The sequence below is a fragment of the Dipodomys spectabilis genome, unplaced genomic scaffold (genome assembly GCF_019054845.1).
Source record: "Dipodomys spectabilis isolate Male_0828 unplaced genomic scaffold, ASM1905484v1 ptg000069l, whole genome shotgun sequence".
In the NCBI taxonomy this organism is placed as follows: domain Eukaryota; kingdom Metazoa; phylum Chordata; class Mammalia; order Rodentia; family Heteromyidae; genus Dipodomys; species Dipodomys spectabilis.
The window spans coordinates 25815571-25834724 of record NW_024870746.1 but is presented as its reverse complement, the minus strand read 5'-3'; the positions used below and the strand labels follow the sequence as shown (position 1 = coordinate 25834724).

General features: G+C 40.0%; 1 protein-coding gene across 1 annotated transcript in view; it reads left to right on the top strand.

Moving 5' to 3' along the window:
* The first annotated feature begins 11617 nt into the window (after positions 1 to 11617).
* The window catches only part of Zc3h11a (zinc finger CCCH-type containing 11A), a 29496-nt gene continuing 21959 nt past the window's right edge, over positions 11618 to 19154 (top strand). Inside the window, exons 1-6 of the mRNA XM_042682108.1 lie at positions 11618 to 11700; positions 14824 to 14943; positions 15942 to 16065; positions 17578 to 17781; positions 17894 to 18010; positions 18476 to 18556. Coding sequence (XP_042538042.1) covers positions 11647 to 11700; positions 14824 to 14943; positions 15942 to 16065; positions 17578 to 17781; positions 17894 to 18010; positions 18476 to 18556 — 700 coding nt within the window. The 5' untranslated portion in view covers positions 11618 to 11646. The remainder of the gene's footprint in view (positions 11701 to 14823; positions 14944 to 15941; positions 16066 to 17577; positions 17782 to 17893; positions 18011 to 18475; positions 18557 to 19154) is intronic.

Here is a 19154-nt window from a genome sequence, read left to right as displayed (position 1 = left end):
ATTTGGAAAAGTAATTTCTGTGTATCAGAATACCTTTTTAAAATTTTTTTTTATTCTTAAATGGTAACTGTACCATTGTGAAGTGAAATTTCAACCACAGAGTTTATCCTTTTATCAACTGAGTAAATGGCTAATTGCCAAGTCTTTAGCTATAGCCATCTGTAGTAAAGAATTTGGATCTAGACCTCATAAACAAGCCTTTGCAGGGCCAGTATTGAATGTCATACCAGTGATACTGGTGCTGAAAGAAAAGCGGAAAAGGGTCCCAAAGATAGGAAAAAGCTTCCTTTAGATCCACAGTGTCTACTCAGAATGGCTATAATGCTGCTGTGCCTTCAGTTGACTGCACCACTCTGTAGTTACTCTGTAACTATATGTTTATATCTGTTTTGGTTAAAGACTCCATGATGATGATGATGGTGATGGTGATAATATATCCATCCATGTCATGCACATTGATAGTTGTGGGGGATTTCCCTTTATTTTGTGGGCTGGGCAAAATTTAATGTCACATTAACTATGGTACTTTGGTATAAGACTAAATTCACTATTTTTATAATGAATCCAAATCCAAAGGCTTTTAGAATATATTTTAAAAGAGGGAACTTAACCCAGATGTTTTATTTCTACACATTTGTGTGTATATGTGTGCGTGTGTACAAGCCAATTAGTGTATATGTATTTTATATACATAAAAGCTTTATATTTTTACATATAGTATGCTTCTATTATACAGATAATAAAGATGGGGGAAGGTTTCTGTTTTTTTCTTAATAGGTGAAGAAATCTTGAAGACCAGAAATTGGATCTTATTGAATTTTGGTGTTTTTTGTTTTTGTTTTTTCTCTTTTTTCTTTTTCTTTTTGTATTTTTTTTCTTTTCAAATTATATTGTTCGACTATGGAAGATGGATTTTTTTTTTCTTATTCTTTGAATCTCAAGTTCATCTTTAAGTGAACTTTTTTTTTTTTTTTTGAGGAGATAACTAATGCTAGCTGTCTCCAGTCTGACAAAGGTTATTCGAATGGACTTCATCTTCCAGTAGTTGGGAGATGTTTTAAAACACATCCTGTGTTTCAATTGTGGCTGAGAGGTGTCCTTGGCAATGTGAGGAGGAAAATTCTTTCTGCCTCATTATTATTAATTCATGGATTGAGTGTTGGTTCGACCTACAGGCGTAATAGATTGGAACTCAGTGAAGACACAGATGTTCCTGTTGAGAGCAACCAGCTAATGTAAGTGGGGAAGTGGGCTTTTTCTCATTAAAGGAGTAAAGATTTTTTTATAATGTAAGGTATAATTTTCTTGGACTAGTAAGAAATTTAAAATTTAAAAGACATTTTTTTTTCCTCTGCTTGTTCACAAGTTTTTAGAAAAAGCTTGGGGATAGAAATATGATTTCTTTTCCTTTTTTTTCTGAGTAATAGTACATAGCTATTGTAAAAAAAGTTTGTTGTTTTTTTTAAAAAAAAAAGAGGGGGGGCAGGGGGAGGCTGGGAAGGGATGTGAAGGGTAAACAAAGGAGGAGGCTGCAATGCTTGATAAGAAATGTACTCATTATCTTGCCCATGTAATTGTAACCCCTCTGTACAGTATGTTCACAATAAAAAATTTAAAAAAGAAAGAAAGAAAGGGGCTGGGAAGGTGGCTCAGTGGTAGAGTGCTTGCCTTCCATGCATGAGGCCCTGGGTTCGATTTCTCAGCACCACATAAGCATAAAAAGCCGTAAGTGGTGGTGTGGCTCAAGTGGTAGAGCACTTGCCTTGAGCTGAAGAGCTGAGGGACAGTGCCCAGGCCCTGAGTTCAGGCCCCACAACCAACAACAAAAAAAAATACGTACATACATATACATACCTACATACATATGTATGTGTGTGTGTGTGTGTGTGTGTGTGTGTGTGTGTGTGTGTATTACACATCCAAGATGAAATTCTGTAATTCAGTTTCCTTGAGAAAAATACACCGTTCCTTGTCCATGCGCATAGCTCTGCTTCATCTTTTTAGTGCCCATGTAATGTTCCATTGTATTAACATGCCATAATTTTATGTATCCTTTGTTGATAAACATTTTGGGTTTTTGCTATTACAAACAAAAATAGAACATATCCAATAACAGCTTTGTGCACATATCCATATGAACTTAACTACCTTTTAGGATCAGTTTTTGAGTGCATATTTATAGATGTTACTCTAAAGAGGTTGTAACAACCTCTAAAGAAGTTGAACAACTAATGAGGCCACTTCAATTAGCAAAAGCTGTCAATTGTAGTAGTACTACTCTCTCTGGTCATGTTGCAGTTAAAGCTTTTGCTGTATAAATGTTACCCTTTTTCTTTTTTTAAATCACTTTTGTTGTTAGGGTTTTTAACCAATGTCATAAGAAAGGACATTTTTACTCTGAATTTATGAAAAATACCATGATTCACCCTCCCCTCCAGTATATGTGTTTTTCTATTGAAAATGCTAAGCATTATGATTAATCTGACATCACCATCATCATGCAAGCACAGGAGATGTCATATAAGGCTTGTCCTTGTGCAAGCATATTTATGATTTCACATTCCCCCAGAACCTTTACATAGTAAAAGATTTTTTTTCAGATGCTGACCATTTTTGTTGGTTAATTTTATTTATTCATTTTTTTTGGGGGGAGGAGTCTGGTTGTGGGGCCTGAACTCGGCCTGGACGCTGTCCCTCAGCTCTTCAGCTCAAGGCTAGCGCTCTACTACTTGAGCCACAGCGCCACTTTGGGCTTTTTTTTTCCTTTTGTTTATGTGGTGTTGAGGAATCGAACCCAGGGCCTCATGCATGCAAGGCAAGCGCTCTATACCACTGACTCACCTTCCCAGCCCCTCTTGTTTAATTTTAAATGTCACTTTCTTTTTTTTTTCTTTGTGGGCTAAGCTTTTATTCTACTACCATTCACACTCCTTTCTAGCCTTTGATTTCAAGAATCTTCACCACTATATATGCAGTGTTTAATTTATAACTGTACTGAGCAATGTAGTCACTAGCCAAGTGTGACTATTTAAGTTTAAAATTAAAATTACCTTGAAATGATCTAAATCTCACTTTCATAAGTAACATCAACTCACTTGAGTTGTTGAGCTATGTGCTTATTCATTTGCAAACATTTAAACAATATTTATAGTCAGATAGAGCAAAACTCCTCTATTTTTTTGGGGGGGGGCGGTGGGAGGTCCGGTCATGGGACCTGAACTCTGGGCCTGGGCACTGGCCCTCAGCTCTTCAGCTCAAGGCTAGCGCTCTACCACTTGAGCCACAGCACCACTTGCGGCTTTTTTCCTTTTGCTTATGTGGTGCTGAGGAATGGAACCCAGGGCCTCAGGCATGCAAGGCAAGCGCTCTACCACTGAGCCACCTTCCCAGCCCATTACATTATATTTGTTATATGCTGGTGGTTTAAGTTTTTTGAAATTCACCAAGGGGTTTTGTGTTTGTATTTTACTTGGAGTGGATGTTGCATTTTACCTTAGTCTTTTTTAGACATCCTACCTACTTTGTTACTTTGTCTTGGAAACATCCCTGTTCTTTGGGCAGTTTTATGGGGGGCGGGGTCGTTGAGTTAGGGTTTCTGTGTTATCCTGGCTGGCCTTGAACTAAAGATCCTCCTGCTTCCACCTCCTGAGTACTAAGATTACAGTCATGCTTCACTATACCTGGCAATAATAGATTCTTAAATGGTGGCATATATGTACAATAAAGATTCTTTTTGAGGTTAAAACACATGATTTTCTATACTGTAAGATACAGAAATTCATAAGCTCTCAAAATGTATTGTTCTTTAGTACTTCAGCACAAAATATATGCTCTTTAAATTCAAAGAGTTCAGTCGAAGTTTTAGATTTGGATGAAATCAGTGCATAAAACTATACCATATTTACTCTGGAGCAGTGAAAGAAGTTGTGGATTCCCAGGATGGAGCTGGGAACTCACAAGATTACCTGCAAACCTTAGTAGAACCTGTTCTATATCCTGGTGGCTCTCCCATTTGTGTGGGTCCTAGCACTGTGCCTTGGCTTCCATTTCCTCTCTTCCCTCTCCTCTACCTTACCCTCCTATACCTCCCAATAATGGATCTCATGATTTTTCATCTTTAACTCACGGAATATTTTGATATGTTTTGGCTAATTTTTTAATATGTGAAAAAATTCTAGATACTGTTTTTGCTGATTTTAATTTTTCTTACGACCTGAGAATGTGCTCTGTGTAGTTCAAACTTTATTCAGATTTGTTAGAGGAAACCAAGAGAATTTGCAATTTCTCTTTTCTGGTATATGTGATTTTACTACATGCATTTAATGTTCTATTTCATGATGCATCAGGATTTACTCTTGTGTGAATCCTTAATTTACCCTTTTTTGTGTGTGCTAGTACTAGTGCTTAGACTCAGGGCCTCATTCTCTCTCAGCTTTTCCACTCTGGACACTTAACATTTGAGCCACACCTCTGTGTTCTTTTCTTTTCTTGTTTTGGTTGGTTGTGTGGGTGCTGGCTCATGTTCTGAGCTGGAGACTAGTGCTCTACCACTTTGAGCCACAGCTCTACTCCACTTTTCTGGTGATTAGAGATAACCATTTTTCCTGCTGTGATTGGCTGCTAATGTAGATCTTCAGATCTCAGCCTTTTAAGTCACCTGGGATTATAGGTGTGAACTACCAGTGCTTATAGAATTTTGTCATAATTGTCTGAAACAGTTGTTTACAAATTATTGGAAAAGCATCATAGATAGTATCAGTGACATAGTTTGTTTTGTTTTTACCTATTTTTACTGAGTTTTCTAAATTCTTTTCCACAAGTTAAAATACTTGCTTGGATGATTTTTTTCCCCCAAAAATCCCAAATTTTTCTCCAAAAATAAGGAGTACATAGAAGCTAGTTTTTTTGTGTGTGTTTTTTTCCTTTTGGTACCATTACTGGGGCTTGAACTGAGCTTTGGGTATTTTCCTTTGCTTTTTCATTCAAGGTTGATGCCGTACCAATTGAACCATACTTTTACTTCTGGATTCTGGTGGTTAATTGGAGATAAAGAGTCTCACAGACTTTCCTCCTTCGGCTGGCTTTGAGCTGTGATCCTCAGATCACAGTAGTTATGATTAGAAGTATAAGCTACTAGCACCCAGCTAATGGTACATTTTTTGAGTCTTCTCTTGTCTAAGAACATCTTCCAGGGCCTAAATTGAAAGGTTAAAACTAGGTTATAATCTTCCTTCAATTCTGGATACCTGGCACTGGCCTTTTTGTCTTTTGGTAGTTTCAGATGAGAAGTCTAATAAGGTGAAGTCTTGATTTTTCTTTCATCAGTCTGCTTTTTCCTGGAAATCTTTACCCTTGGTATTACATTCCCCCCCCCCCCCCCCCCAAAAAAAAAAAATCTAGTTTCTCAGAAGGCAGTGTTGGAGGATTATTGCTCAAAGGCTAGTCCAGGCAAAAATTTGTAAGACTCTTCTCATCAATAAAAAGCTTGGTGTGGTGGCTTACACATGCCTATATTGCAGCCTACATGGGGAATATAAATAGGAAGATTACAGTGTAGGGTTGCTTGGGCATAAATATTGAGCCTCTATACCAAAAAGAAAGAAAAAAGGTCTGGGCTCAAGTCATGGAGCTCCTGCCTTGCAAACACCAGTACTGCCAAATACCTAGTTTTAGTAGAAATGTCTTTAGAGACAAGTTCTGTCTGACATTTGAAGACCCAAGTCTATCCAGCTTAGAGAAATTTTCTGGTATTGTTTTCTTTACCTTTACCAATTCCATTGCTACTTTTTAGAATTTCTATTGTCCAGAAATTGAGAAATTTGAATTTCCTCGTATTACTTCCATGCATATGCCTTTTCTTGGATATCAGTGCATCTTTTTGCACTTCAGATTCTGAGAGATGTTCTGTCAATGATCTCTTACAATCCAGTTTTATTTTTCATTGTTACTCTGCTATATATTTCTGTCTGTCTCTCTTCCTCTATTACCTTCCCCCTTGAACTCTCCCTTCTCTCTGGGACTTTTTATTGGTTAATTGGTGATAGTCTCACAGACTCTTCTGCCTTGGCTAGCTTTGAACCCCAGTCCTCAGCTCTCAGCCTCCTGAATAGCCAGGATTACAGGTGTGAGTCATCAGCACCTAGCTTTATATTACTGGGTTTGACTGACTTCATGCTTCATAGACAGGTACTCTACCACTTATGCTATACTCCAAGCCCTTTTTGCTTTATTTTTTAAAGAGGGTCTTCTGTTTTTGCTTGGGGCCAGCCCACAATCCAACTACTTCTAACTCCCTAATAGTGGGGCCTGCAGATTACCACAATACCTGGTTTTTTGGTTGGAAAGAGATCTCATTGACTTTTTTTCCTGGGCTGGCTGCAAACTAATATTTCTGAACTCTTATTTCCCAAATAGCTGGGGTGATAGGCAAGTACCACCACGTCCAACCCGTTTTCTTATTTTGTAATGTTTTTCTTCTTTCCATTCTTTTCATAGTGGTGATTTCATATGTCTCAATTCTCTATCTTTGGAAAATGTCTCTTTTTTTTTTAAGAGAAGACCAGCTGCTTGTCTTGGCTTCCTACTTTGAGTAAGCTATTTTTTTATTTTTTGGGTGCCTGTCCTGGGGCTTGAACTGAGGGCCTGGGTGCACTTTTCCCGAGTTGCTGTTTACTCAAGGCTAGTGCTCATCCACAGAGCCACAGTGCCACTTGTAGCTTTTTCTGAGTAGTTTATTGTAAATGAGAGTCACAGACTTCCCTGCCGAGGCTGGCTTCAAATTGTAATTTTCAGATCTCAGCCTCCTGAGTAGCTATGATTACAGGTGTGAGCCACCGGCACCTGGCTCTGAAAAAGCTAATTCCATTTATAAAGTAATCTAAGGTTTTACTGGGCAGCCTGAAGACATTTTTTTTCTTTTAAGACTTAAGTTGTGGGCTGGGAAGGTGGCTCAGTGCTAGAGTGCTTGCCTTGCATGGATGAGGCCCTGGGTTCCATTCCTCAGCACCACATGAGCAGAAAAAAAAAGCCAGAAGTGGCGCTGTGGCTCAAGTGGTAGAGCGCTAGCCTTGAGCTGAAGAGCTGAGAGACAGGGCCCAGGCCCAGAGTTCAGGCCCCAGGACGGGACTCAAAAAAAAAAAAAAAAGACTTAAGTTGTGGGTGGGTCACTGGTAAGTAGCTCACTCCTGTAATCTAGCTCTTTAGGGTACTGAGATCAGAGAATTGGAGTGATTTAAAGCCAGCCTAGGCAGAAAAAGTCTTGATATTTCATTTCTAATTAGCAAAAAGCCAAGCAGGCTGAGTGAGGCTTAAGTACTGACTTCAAGCCTGGAAATTGGTGCACAAACAAAGAAGAAAGAAAAAAATTACTGGCACACATCTGATGTTGGATTTTTGCTTGGGACATGTTTGTTTGTTTGAGGTTTTGTTGGGAGGGGGTGAGAGGGTTTGAACTCAGTATTACACAGGGAAGGTTGGTACACTACTGCTGATGCATACCTCCAGCCTTGTGTTAATTAGCTATTTTTAGGACAGAATCTTGGTTTCTCTGTGGAATGCCCCTGAGCCTTGATCTGCCTTATTCAGGCTTCACATTGTCACTGAGCTTACAGTTGCATGCTGCCAGGTCCAGCTTCCCACTATAGAAATGGGAGTCTCGTAAATTTTTCTATGCAGACTGGCCTCAAACTGAAACTCTGTTCACTAGCCAGGATTACAGGTTGAGCCACGAGCTCTGGGGTAGTTTTTAGTTAAATTTCTAGGTTTTATAGGTTTTTATCTTCTGTTTATAATTCTAGGAGCCCAATGTATAAAGGATGTTTCCTGTTGAAGCACTGGCAGTGAGCTATCCACTCAGAATAAAATCATTTCCTCTGCCTAAAACTCCAGGGAATTGTGCAGAGAATTCTAAGCAGAGAATTAGAATTCATGTTATTTAGTTGCTATCTCATACCTGTTTTATTGTTTAATCCGTTTGTAGGATGACTTCCTAAAGCTAGTAAATTACCTGAGTATATATATTCTTTGGGATATTTGTCTCAAGAGTGGGATTGATCTCAAAACTTTTTTCCATCTTTAAAATACTTTCCTAGCCGGGCGCTGGTGGCTCACTTCTTAATCCTAGCTACTCAGGAGGCTGAAATCTTAGGATCATGGTTCAAAGCCAACCCTGGCAGGAAAGATTCTTATCTCCAATAAACCACTCAGAAAACAGGAAGTGGTGCTGTGGCTCGAATGGTAGAGCACAGAACCTTGAGCTGAAGAGCTGAGGGATAGCGCCCAGGCCCAGAATTCAAGCCCCACAACCGCCAAAAAAAAAAAACAAAACTAAAATACTTTCCTATTAAAATTTATATTTTCCGGGGCTGGTAAGGTGGCTCAGTGGTAGAGTGCTTGCCTTGCATGCATGAGGCCCTGGGTTCGATTCCTCAGCACCACATAAGCAAAAAGGAAAAAGCCTGAAGTGGTGCGGTGGTTCAAGTGCTAGAGTGCTAGCCTTGAGCTGAAGAGCTGAGGGACAGTGCCCAGGCCCAGAGTTCAGGCCCCATGACCGGACCCAAAAAATATATATATATACTTTCCTTATTTTACTTGTCATAATTATTTGAATATCCTTTAGAGATTTGGTTCCATTTGAGGGAGCTTTTTATTTATTTTTATTTTTTGCTTCTTCTGGGGCTTGAACTCAGGGCCTGGGTGCTGTACCTGAGCCTTTTTGTGCTCAGGGCTAGTACTCTACCAATTGAGCCACAGTGCTACTTCTAGCTTTTTCTCAGTAAGTTTATTGGAGATAAGAGTCCATGGACTTAACCTGCCTGAGCTGGCTTTGAATAACGATCCTTAGATCTCAGCCTCCTGAATAGCTGGGATTACAGCTGGGAGCCACCAGCAACTGGCTATATTTTAAAATTACTTTTTTATGTGTATGTGCTGGTCCTGGTCCTGAAGCTTGAACTTAGCCTGGGCACTGTCCTTGAGCTATTGTGTTCAAGGCTAGAGCTCTGCAACTTGAAACACAGCTCCCCTTTTGGCTTTTTTTTTTTTTTTTTTTTTTTTTGACAATTTGAGATGAGTCTCATGGGATTTCCTGTATGAGGTGGCTTTGAACCGTGATCCTAAGGTCTCAGCCTCCCAGGCATGAGCCACTGGTACCCAGCATTGTTTACTTTTTTATAAGAGATTGTTAGATTCGTTTTTATAATCCATATTATATCAACTAAGGCTTCCATCAAACAAAACAGTATCTTAGAACAACAGAAATTTATCATAATCCCACAGTTATGGACGCTGGATGTCTGAAAGGGGTCAGTAGGGCTCTGCTGCTTCTGAAGTATGGAAGGGAGTGATCCTTTATTTTTTCTCTTAGCTTATGGTATTTGCTGGTAGTCCTTGGCATTCCTTGTAAATGCGTCACTCCAGATACGTGGCTATCTTCTCCCTTGTGTCTTATCCTTCTGTACATGTCCCTTTCAGACTAAGCTGACAGCATCTCTGTTGAGGTAGTTGGTTGGATCAACAAGCCACACACCTTATCTCAGCATCTGCTGTCTAGCCATTTTCTTGGTATTCTCTACAATTCTTTTCTTTTTTGAGTATGAGTAGGCTGAAGACTTTCAAAGTACCTTCGTTTATCTCTTCTTGTATTTTGCTGTAAGTAGCAAGGAGAAACCAGGCTGTTTCTTACACAATTGCTACTCTTTAGGTAGGGGCTGGGAAGGTGGCTCAGTGGTAGAGCACTTGCCTTGCATGCATGAGGCCCTGGGTTCAATTCCTCAGCACCACATAAGCAAAAGGAAAAAAGCCGGAAGTGGCACTGTAGCTCAAGTGGTAGAGTGCTAGCCTTGAGCTGAAAAGCTGAGGGACAGCACCCAGGCCCAGAGTTAAGGCCCATGACCGGACCCCCCCCCCCCCCCCCCCAAAAAAAAATTCTTTAGGTAAAAATACCCATGTTTTGCTAGGTGCTGGTTCAAAGCTAGCCTATGCAGGAAAGTCATTGAGACTCTTTAACTCCAATTAACCATCAGAAAACTGGAAGTGGTACTGTGACTCAAAAATAGTAGAGCTCTAGCCTTGAGCAAAAAGCTCTGGGACAGGAAGTGGCGCTGTAGCTCAAGTGGTAGAGCGCTAGCCTTGAGCTGAAGAGCTGAGGGACAGCGCCCAGGCCCAGAGTTCAGGCCCCACGACCGGACCCAAAAAAAAAAAAAAAAAGCTCTGGGACAGTGCCCAAGCCTTGGTTCAAGTCCCACAACCAACAACAATATTCTTTGCTTGTAAGTTCTACCTTCCACCCAACACCATACAGTTGTACCACTTTATAACAAGAATCTTCTTTCCTCAAGTTTCCAGTACCATTCCTCATTTGCAACTGAGACTCTTTCAGAAGCACCTTTAATTATTTTTAGCAGTAGTTTATTCTAGGCCTTGTTCTGTCAAGCACCTCAAAATTCTGTTAGCCTCTACTCAGAACCCTGTTCCAAAGATACATCTTGATTTTTCAGGTGCTTGTTCTTAACAGCAGCTTTCATTTTAGGATATCGAACTCTGTTATGGGTCATACTGTTACATGAGAAGCGCTATTTTAAAAATACTCCTGTTTTTGAACATTGAGGTTTCTGGGTGTTCTTATTAAAAATAAGATAGTAATGAGGTTATGCATTATTGTCTTGAATATTTGTTGAATATTTTACCTTAGGATAAATTATAAAATGGGATGACTGGATCAAAAGACATAAATTTTAAACATTTTGGTGCAAGGTTAGTTGCAGATTCCTACTCCCACTTAGGATGTTAACTTCAAGGCATACTATTCTTAGATTAGGAGTTAGTAATAGAAGATAAGATTGGATTTGGTTGAATTGATTTTTGTGGTAGATCACTGTTTATAAAACCAAGTCACCCATCCCTATACTTTTTTTATATTTATATTTTTATTAGTTATTTTGCTTTTTTAGGGCTTTCTTGGACATTTTAGTGCAGTGTTCAGGCTATTCGAATGTTGGTTATTCTCTTGAATTGCTGTTTTTCAGGAATAGCCCTGAAGACTTCCTTTTTTCTTTGTATATAATTGATGTTCCATAGATAGTATTTTACCAATTTTATTCTAGCTGAATAAGGTTTTCCCACCAATTATAATTTTGAGTTCTTTTGACGTAACAAATGTATTTGAATTTTTTCATTGAGTTGAAAATAATATAAAATATAAAGTAATCCAGGTTCCACTAAAGTAAATTGTAGATCATATTTAGTTAGCAATGCTCTTTAGATTGTATGCTGAGGCAGTATAAAAACCACAGAGAATCCAGAAGAAAAAAGAGCCTGGCTATCATTCACAGAATTTTACATTATCAATGGCACTGTACACTGTTCAGATTCAGCTTGTTCATGAGTCTTTGTATAGACATATGCATGCTAATATGTATTTTTCAACTGTGATCTCAGAGTGATTTGGAGGAGGAAATTGGAACAGTATACCTAAAATATTTTAATTCGCTGTCTCCTTATTTTAGGGTTATGTTTAAAGACGAATTCTGTGATTGAGTTGTCATTTGGAAGATTAAACCCATTTCAAGAGGACTTTGAGCTGGTCCTTACCATTTGGAAGCAGTGGCTTATTTCAAAAAGCCACTTCTGGTCAAGATTGTTCCCATCATGCCTAACCAAGGAGAAGACTGCTATTTTTTTTTCTATTCGACATGTACCAAAGTAAGACTTGGTATCACTAAATGAATTCCTTCTGTAGTTTCTACCTTTCTAAAAGTATGCTTTTGTGAATTTTTTACTTTGTCAGAATGTCCTGTATTTCTGATCAAGTCATCTTAAATTGTTTAGTATATCTACCTACCTGCCTGCCTGTCTCCTTTCTTTCCTTCCTTTCTGTACATGCTAGGCAAGCATTGTACTACTCAACTACATCCCTAGGCCCTGTTACTTTGTTTCTGATTCTATGTATTTGTATGTTAAGGTAACTGGGGTGGGGGGGTGGGGGGGGGAAGGGGGCTGGTATTGGGATTTGAACTTAGGACTTTATACCTGCCATGTAGGTATTTTACTGTTTGAGCCACACCCACCAGCCCTACTTTTACTTTTGTTTGTTTTTTAATAAGCTCACCTATTTATGTCTGATCTGGGCTGAACCACCATTCTCTACGCTTTTCCCATAGATGGGATGACAGGTTTTATTATTATGCCTAACTTAATCTTCTGGTTTCTGCCTTCAGACTATGATTATAAGCATGAGTAACAACAGCTTTCTTAAATTATCTTGATGTAATAATGTCTGGAAGTGGCGCTGTAGTTCAAGTGGTAGAGCGCTCGCCTTGAGCTGAAGAGCTGAGGGACAGCGCCCAGGCCCAGAGTTCAAGCCCCACGACCGACAAAAAAATAAAATAAAATAATGTCTAACTTTCTTAAATTATCTTGATGTAATATGGGCACCAGTGGCTCACACTTGTAATCCTAGCTACTCAGGAGGCTGATATCTGAGGTTCAAATTTAAAGCCAACCTGAGCAGGAAAGCTCCAGTTAACCAGCAAAAAGTCAGAAGTGGAGCTGTGGCTCATGTGGTATTGCTCTAGCCTAGACCAGAAAAACTAAGGGACAGCACCTAGTTCCTAAGTTCAAGCCCTAGTTACTGGCACAATAATTCAATATAAATAGATAAAATTGATGACTTTGTGTTTGAGAGAGTAGCTTAGTGGCAGAGAGCACAATTAAGATCTTACAGGTTTTTTTTAAAGGGTAAAGTCTAGTTTATTTAGATTTTGAAATGCAACAAAAATTTCTGATCACTCATCTAACTGAAAGGAAATGGTAGTTATAACACTTTTGGTTTGTAAAACTATCAAGAGCAGTGTTGGTTAAAAAGTAACTAAGCTGGGCGCTGGTGGCTCATGCCTATAATCATGGCTACTCAAGAGGCTCAGATCTGAGGATCGCAGTTCAAAGCCAGCCCAAGCAAGAAAGTCCATGAGACTCTTAACTCCAATAAACCACCAGAAAACTGGAAGTGGCACTGTGGCTCAAGTGGTAGAGTGCTCTCTCTGAGCTGAGGAGCCCAGAGTTCAAGCCCCATGACCAACAACAAAAAAAAATAAGCAATTAAAATACCCACTTCTTTAGTTTTTAGGATAGCTTAGTTATCCCATCTATTGAGAGTCTAGAAAGAGAAGAATTAAACCATGTTTAACAGTTCCAGAGAGGGCTGGGAAGTTGGCTCAGTGGTAGAGCGCTTGCCTTGCATGCCAGAGGCCCTGGGTTCGATTCCTCAGCACCACATAAGCAAAAAGAAAAAAGCCGGAAGTGGCGCTGTGGCTCAAGTGGTAGAGCGCTAGCCTTGAGGTGAAGAGCTGAGGGACAGCGCCCAGGCCCAGAGTTCAGGCCCCACGACCGGACCCAAAAAAAAAAAAAAAAAAAACAGTTCCAAAGATACCCCAATTTCTTTTATTGCCAAAAATTAAAAAAGCTGGGGCTGGGAAGGTGGCTCAGTGGTAGAGTGCTTGCCTTGCATGCATGAGGCCCTGGGTTTGATTCCTCAGCACCACATAAGCAGAAAAAGCCAGAAGAAGTGCTGTGGCTCAAGTGGTAGAGTGCTAGCCTTGAGTTGAAGAACTAAGGGACAACACTCAGGCCCAGAGTTCAGGCCCCATGACCCACCAAAAAAATAAATAAATGAAAACCAATTATGAGATGATTATGACACAACCATTTCTTTTTTGGGGGGAGGGGGGCGCGGTCGTGGGCCTGAACTCTGGCCCTAGGCGCTGTCCCTCAGCTCTTCAGCTCAAGGCTAGTGCTCTACCACTTGAGCCACAGCGCCACTTCTGGCTTTTTTTTTTCTGCTTATTTGGTGCTGCGGAGTCGAACCCAGGGCCTCATGCATGCAAGGCAAGCGCTCTACCACTGAGCCACCTTCCCAGCCCTGACAAAACCATTTCAAACCTAAAAATCTATTTTTTTTTTTTTTTTTTACTTTGAGAGATCAAAAATACCAATTCGGAGTGTTGTATGTTAACTGAAGTGTATATGTAAAGTAAAATACGATTGAGCTTTAAAACATGGAATGTACATTTGTGTAAGCATTATATTCTGGGAATGTAATCTGCAGAATATTTTTTACTAAACCTTTGAAACCTTGATACTTGCAAATGAAAAATCATAAAAATTATCCAGATACAACTGTATAAAGAAGATGACACTAGTACATACTTTCATAGAGAGGTGAATGCTTCAACAGTTGTGCATTTTGTAAAAGTTTTGAAAGTATGCATTATTTATTTATTTGTTTATTTATTTATTTGGGTCCAGTCGTGGGGCCTGAACTCTGGGCCTGGGCGCTGTCCCTCAGCTCTTCAGCTCAAGGCCAGCACTCTACCACTTAAGCCACAGCGCCACTTCTGGCTTTTTTCTTTTTGCTTATGTGGTGCTGAGGAATCCAACCCAGGGCCTCATGCATGCAAGGCAAGCGCTCTACTACTGAGCCACCTTCCCAGCCCAGTATGCATATTTTTAAAGTAACTAGGCTTTTTAAATAGTGGAATCTTTGTCTGAAGCAGTTTTGAAGATGACCAGTAAGATAGAGTGTCTACCTGACAATCTTTGTCTTTTTCAAACCTGTCAGCTGTGTCACTCGTGTTGTCAGAACAGGTGAAGCATACTGTCAAGAAGTAGGTTATACAATATTATAAAAATTCGTTGGTCCAGATTTTTCTTGTCATTGCATCTCACCTTTCCTTGATAATTTATGTTTATCTAGATTCTAGGAAACTCTTGAACATTTTACCTTGGATATATTTTAGTGCTACAGTTGTTTTCTGTTTTCTTTAACAGGGTGACAGCTGCCCTTTCCGTCACTGTGAAGCTGCATTAGGAAATGAAACTGTTTGCACATTATGGCAAGAAGGGCGCTGTTTTCGACAGGTGTGCAGGTTTCGCCACATGGAGATTGATGTAAGCTTGCTTTTGGGTGTGTATGTGTGTGTGGTTATTGTTATTTGTTTTTGTTTTTGAGACATGGTCCTTGTAGCTCAGGCTGGCCTCAAACTTACCTTCTTCCTCTGTCAATTTCCTAAACACTGAGATTAAAGGGCATAGACCATCGCATCCAACTTGAGTATTTGCAACAAGAAACACACTCTTTTTTATTATGTTATTTTTCACTATGCATATGTTATTTGTATAAGGAGTAGTTTCATTGTAGCATTTCCATATGTGCATACAATGCATTCCAATTTAAACTCTTTTTGTCATGGGGCTTGAACTCAGGAGTGTTAGGTGATGTCCCTGAGCTCTTTTGCTCAAGGCTAATGCTCTTGAAGTAGCTTGAGCTACTTCTGGTTTTCTGGTGGTTAATTGGCCATAAGCGTCTCAGGGACTTTCCTGCCGGGGCTGGCTTTGAATGCATTCTCAGATCTCAGCCTCCTGAGTAGCTAGGATTGCAGGCATGAGCCACCAGTGTCTACCTTTAAACTCATCACTTTAAGCTTTGAACTTTTAAACTATCACTCTCCCTTACCCCCTCTCAAGAAAGAGATTTTTCTACATAGTGATAATGCAACCACCAAAATTAGAAAACTGACAGTGATTTAACTAATCTTCAGATTGCATGCAAATATTGCCAACAGTTTCAGTGATACTTTTTTTGGGGGGGGGGCGGTCTGGTCGTGGGGGCCTGAACTCTGGGCCTGGGCACTGTCCCCCAGCTCTTCAGCTCAAGGCTAACGCTCTACCACTTGAGCCACAGTGCAACTTCGGGCTTTTTTTTTTTTTTTTTTTTTGCTTATGTGGTGCTGAGAAATCGAACCCAGGTCCTCAGGCATGCAAGGCAAGTGCTCTACCACTGAGCCACCTTCCCAGCCCTTCTTGTATCAGATTTTTAAATCCTATATAAACTTGGTCCAAATTAATATATTTTTTTAAAAAATTTGAACACATGTTTTCTCTTACAGAAAAAACGCAGTGAAATTCCTTGTTACTGGGAAAATCAGCCTATGGGATGTCAAAAATTAAACTGCGCTTTCCATCACAACAGAGGACGCTACGTTGAAGGCCTATTCCTACCTCCAAGCAAAAGTGAGATCTGCTTTTAAGTGAATACTTATTCTGCACATTGTACTAAGTGCTTTTTCACATTGCTTTCACTCAAGTGAGAGCAGCAGTATTTCCATTCTGCAGATGAGGAGATAAACCTTATTAAGGTGAAATGGTTTGTGTACAATGATGGAATCAAATGTTTCTTGGCATGCAAGATTAATTACTGTAGCTTGACTCATTTCCCTATATCCTGGGCTTTAGGCCTTGTATTTTCTAGGGGGACACTCTTCCTCTTGAGTCATGCTTCTGGCGTTTTTTAAACTAAACATTTATTGTAACGCAGCTTCTATCATTCTTGTATTTATGTTCTGTAGTCACTTTTTTTTTGTTGTTGTTGTGGGGCTTGAACTCTGGGCCTGAGCGCTGCCCCTCAGCTCTTCAGCTTAAGGCTAGTGTTCTACCACTTGAGCCACAGCGCCACTTCCGGTTTTCTGGTGGTTTATTGGAGATAAGAGTTTCACAGACTTTCCTGCCTGGGCTGGCTTTGAACCGCAATCCTGAGGTCTCAGCCTTCTGAGTAGCTAGGATTACAGGCGTGAGCTACCGGAGCCCGGCTTTATGGTCACTTTGTGCTACCTCAGCTGTGAATAGTTGAGAAACCACATATGGCCCATAACTATCTTAATTCTCCGCAGAAAAATTTCCAAATGTTACTGTAGCTGTCATCCAAAATAAAACTTAATACTCTAACAGGAACATATTTGTTTCCAAAGTCTCTTTTATTATTTCTTAGTGGAATGAGTCATTAGAAAACCACATCTGGTGGTTTTCGTGTCTGTAATCCTAGCTACTCAGGAGGCAGAGATCTGAGGATTGCTGTTTGAAGCCAGTCTTGGCTGGGAAGCCCAGGACAGACTCTTTATCATAATCCAATTAACTACCAAAAAAGCTGAAAATGGAGCTGTGGCTCAAGTTGCAGAGCTCTGGCCTTGAGGAAAAATCTCAAGGACAGTGCTCAGCCCCTAGGACAGGCACATATACACAGAAAAGTATGTCACTCTTTTCTGATTTGGTTCAAGTAAATGTTATGTATCCTTTAAGTTCCTGTGCTGAGTAGAAATCCTAGAATTCAAAATTTAAATTAAATGTCTAGAATTTGCAAAGAAATACTACACCTAGTCTTCTGTTTATTCTGTATTTTGAGGACCCATTGTGGTTTTGTATAGTGAAGAGTTCTGTTATCTAAGACACTTTTTTTTTTTGGTCGGTCTTGGGGCTTGAACTCTGTGTCTGAGCACTGACCCTCAGCTCTCTCAGCTCTTCAGCTCAAGGCTAGCGCTCTACCACTTGAGCTACAGTGCCACTTCCGAGTTCTGTTATCTAAAAGCACATTTTCCCTCCCTAGAATTTAGAATATAAACAGGAAAATTAGATTAAAAGACACAAATGATTATAGTGACAATATACCAAACTTAACCATTAAGAGATGGATTTTTATTGAAAAATTGTACTTTCTACGTTTAATTTATGTCTGGATTTGTGTGTGTTCAGCTGTGTTGCCCACTGTGCCAGAGTCACCAGAAGAGGAAGTGAAGGCCAGTCAACTCACAGTTCAGCAGAACAAACTGTCTGTGCAGTCTAACCCCTCTCCTCAGCTGAGGAGCGTTATGAAAGTAGAAAGTTCTGAAAATGTGCCAAGCCCTACACATCCACCAGTGGTAATCAATGCTGCAGATGATGATGAAGATGATGATGGTAAAGTTTGAGCTTGCTTCTTACAGGATCTCTTAGTAAATGGGAAAATGTTGAGTAAAGCTCTAATAAAGCTCTTTTTAATTACCAATTTCCCTTAAATGTTGGCACACAGATCAGTTTTCTGAGGAGGGCGATGATACCAAAACACCCCCCATGCAGCCAACTCCTGAAGTCCATAATGGATTACGACTGGCTTCTGCCCGGAAACCTGGAGCAAATTTAAAGCAAGGTAAGAAAAGAGGCTGTTACTAAGTCTTACACATAACACTATTCAGTTTGCCCACAATGTTTTAACTACCTTTGAAATGTAGTTCATAGTCATTGATTTTCTTTTCACTTTATTCATACTTCACACACATATTTACATATATGCTTTCTCAAGAATTCACTCAAAATATGAATGCCTGCTTTGAGCAGGTAAAAGGCAAAAGTACAAAGGCTCTAGGGCTGGGAAGTTGGCTCAGTGGTAGAGCGCTTGCCTTGCATGCCTGAGGCCCTGGGTTCCATTCCTCAGCACCATATAAGCAAAAAACAAAGCCCGAAGTTGCACTGTGGCTCAAGTGGTAGAGCGCTAGCCTTGAGCTGAAGAACTGAGGGACAGCGCCCAGGCCCAGAGTTCAGGCCCCACGACCGGACCCAAAAAAAAAAGTACAAAGGCTCTAGTTCCTCAGTGGTTTTTATTTGGTTTTCTCAGGTGAATGTTTGAATTTTGGAATAAAAACTCTTGAGGAAATTAAATCAAAGAAAATGAAGGAAAAATCCAAGAAGCAAGGTGGTAAGTCACCATTTTTTGGCACAGATGGTTGTGTGGTACCAGAGAAGAACAAAGACACATCTGGAAGCAATGGCCAAAATAGAGATTTCTATGACTTGGTTGGAACTGAAATACAGACTTCCTGCAGCTCTGTTTCAGTCTCCTTACTCTTCAGTTATTCATATATGATGAAGAATCTGTTTATCTTGAGAAATACAACTGCCGAACATTGTACATGTACATAGACAGTTTGAACATGTACGAAGACAGTTGAGACTGGCCTGGAACTTGTGGTCCTCTTGCCTCTAACTCCCAGTTACCTATACTGATAGTCTAGGTAGCACCACTCCTCCTAGCTAAGAACTGTATTATGACAGTAAAATAGTATTATGAAGATTCTTCTAGGTTTTTATTCTGGAGCTTCCCTAAACCTGGTTGATGTATATTTTTAATCCTAAAAATTATGGGGGAACGTAATGTGTGTGGAGTCCGTTGGTTTTAAGAACTCTGCTGGAGACCAACACTGGGTTTGAGCTGGGCCCCATGCTTGCTAGACTAGTAGTCTAGCACTTGAGCCATTGCCTCCGCCTGTAAAACCTGTATTAAGCTAATTCTATAG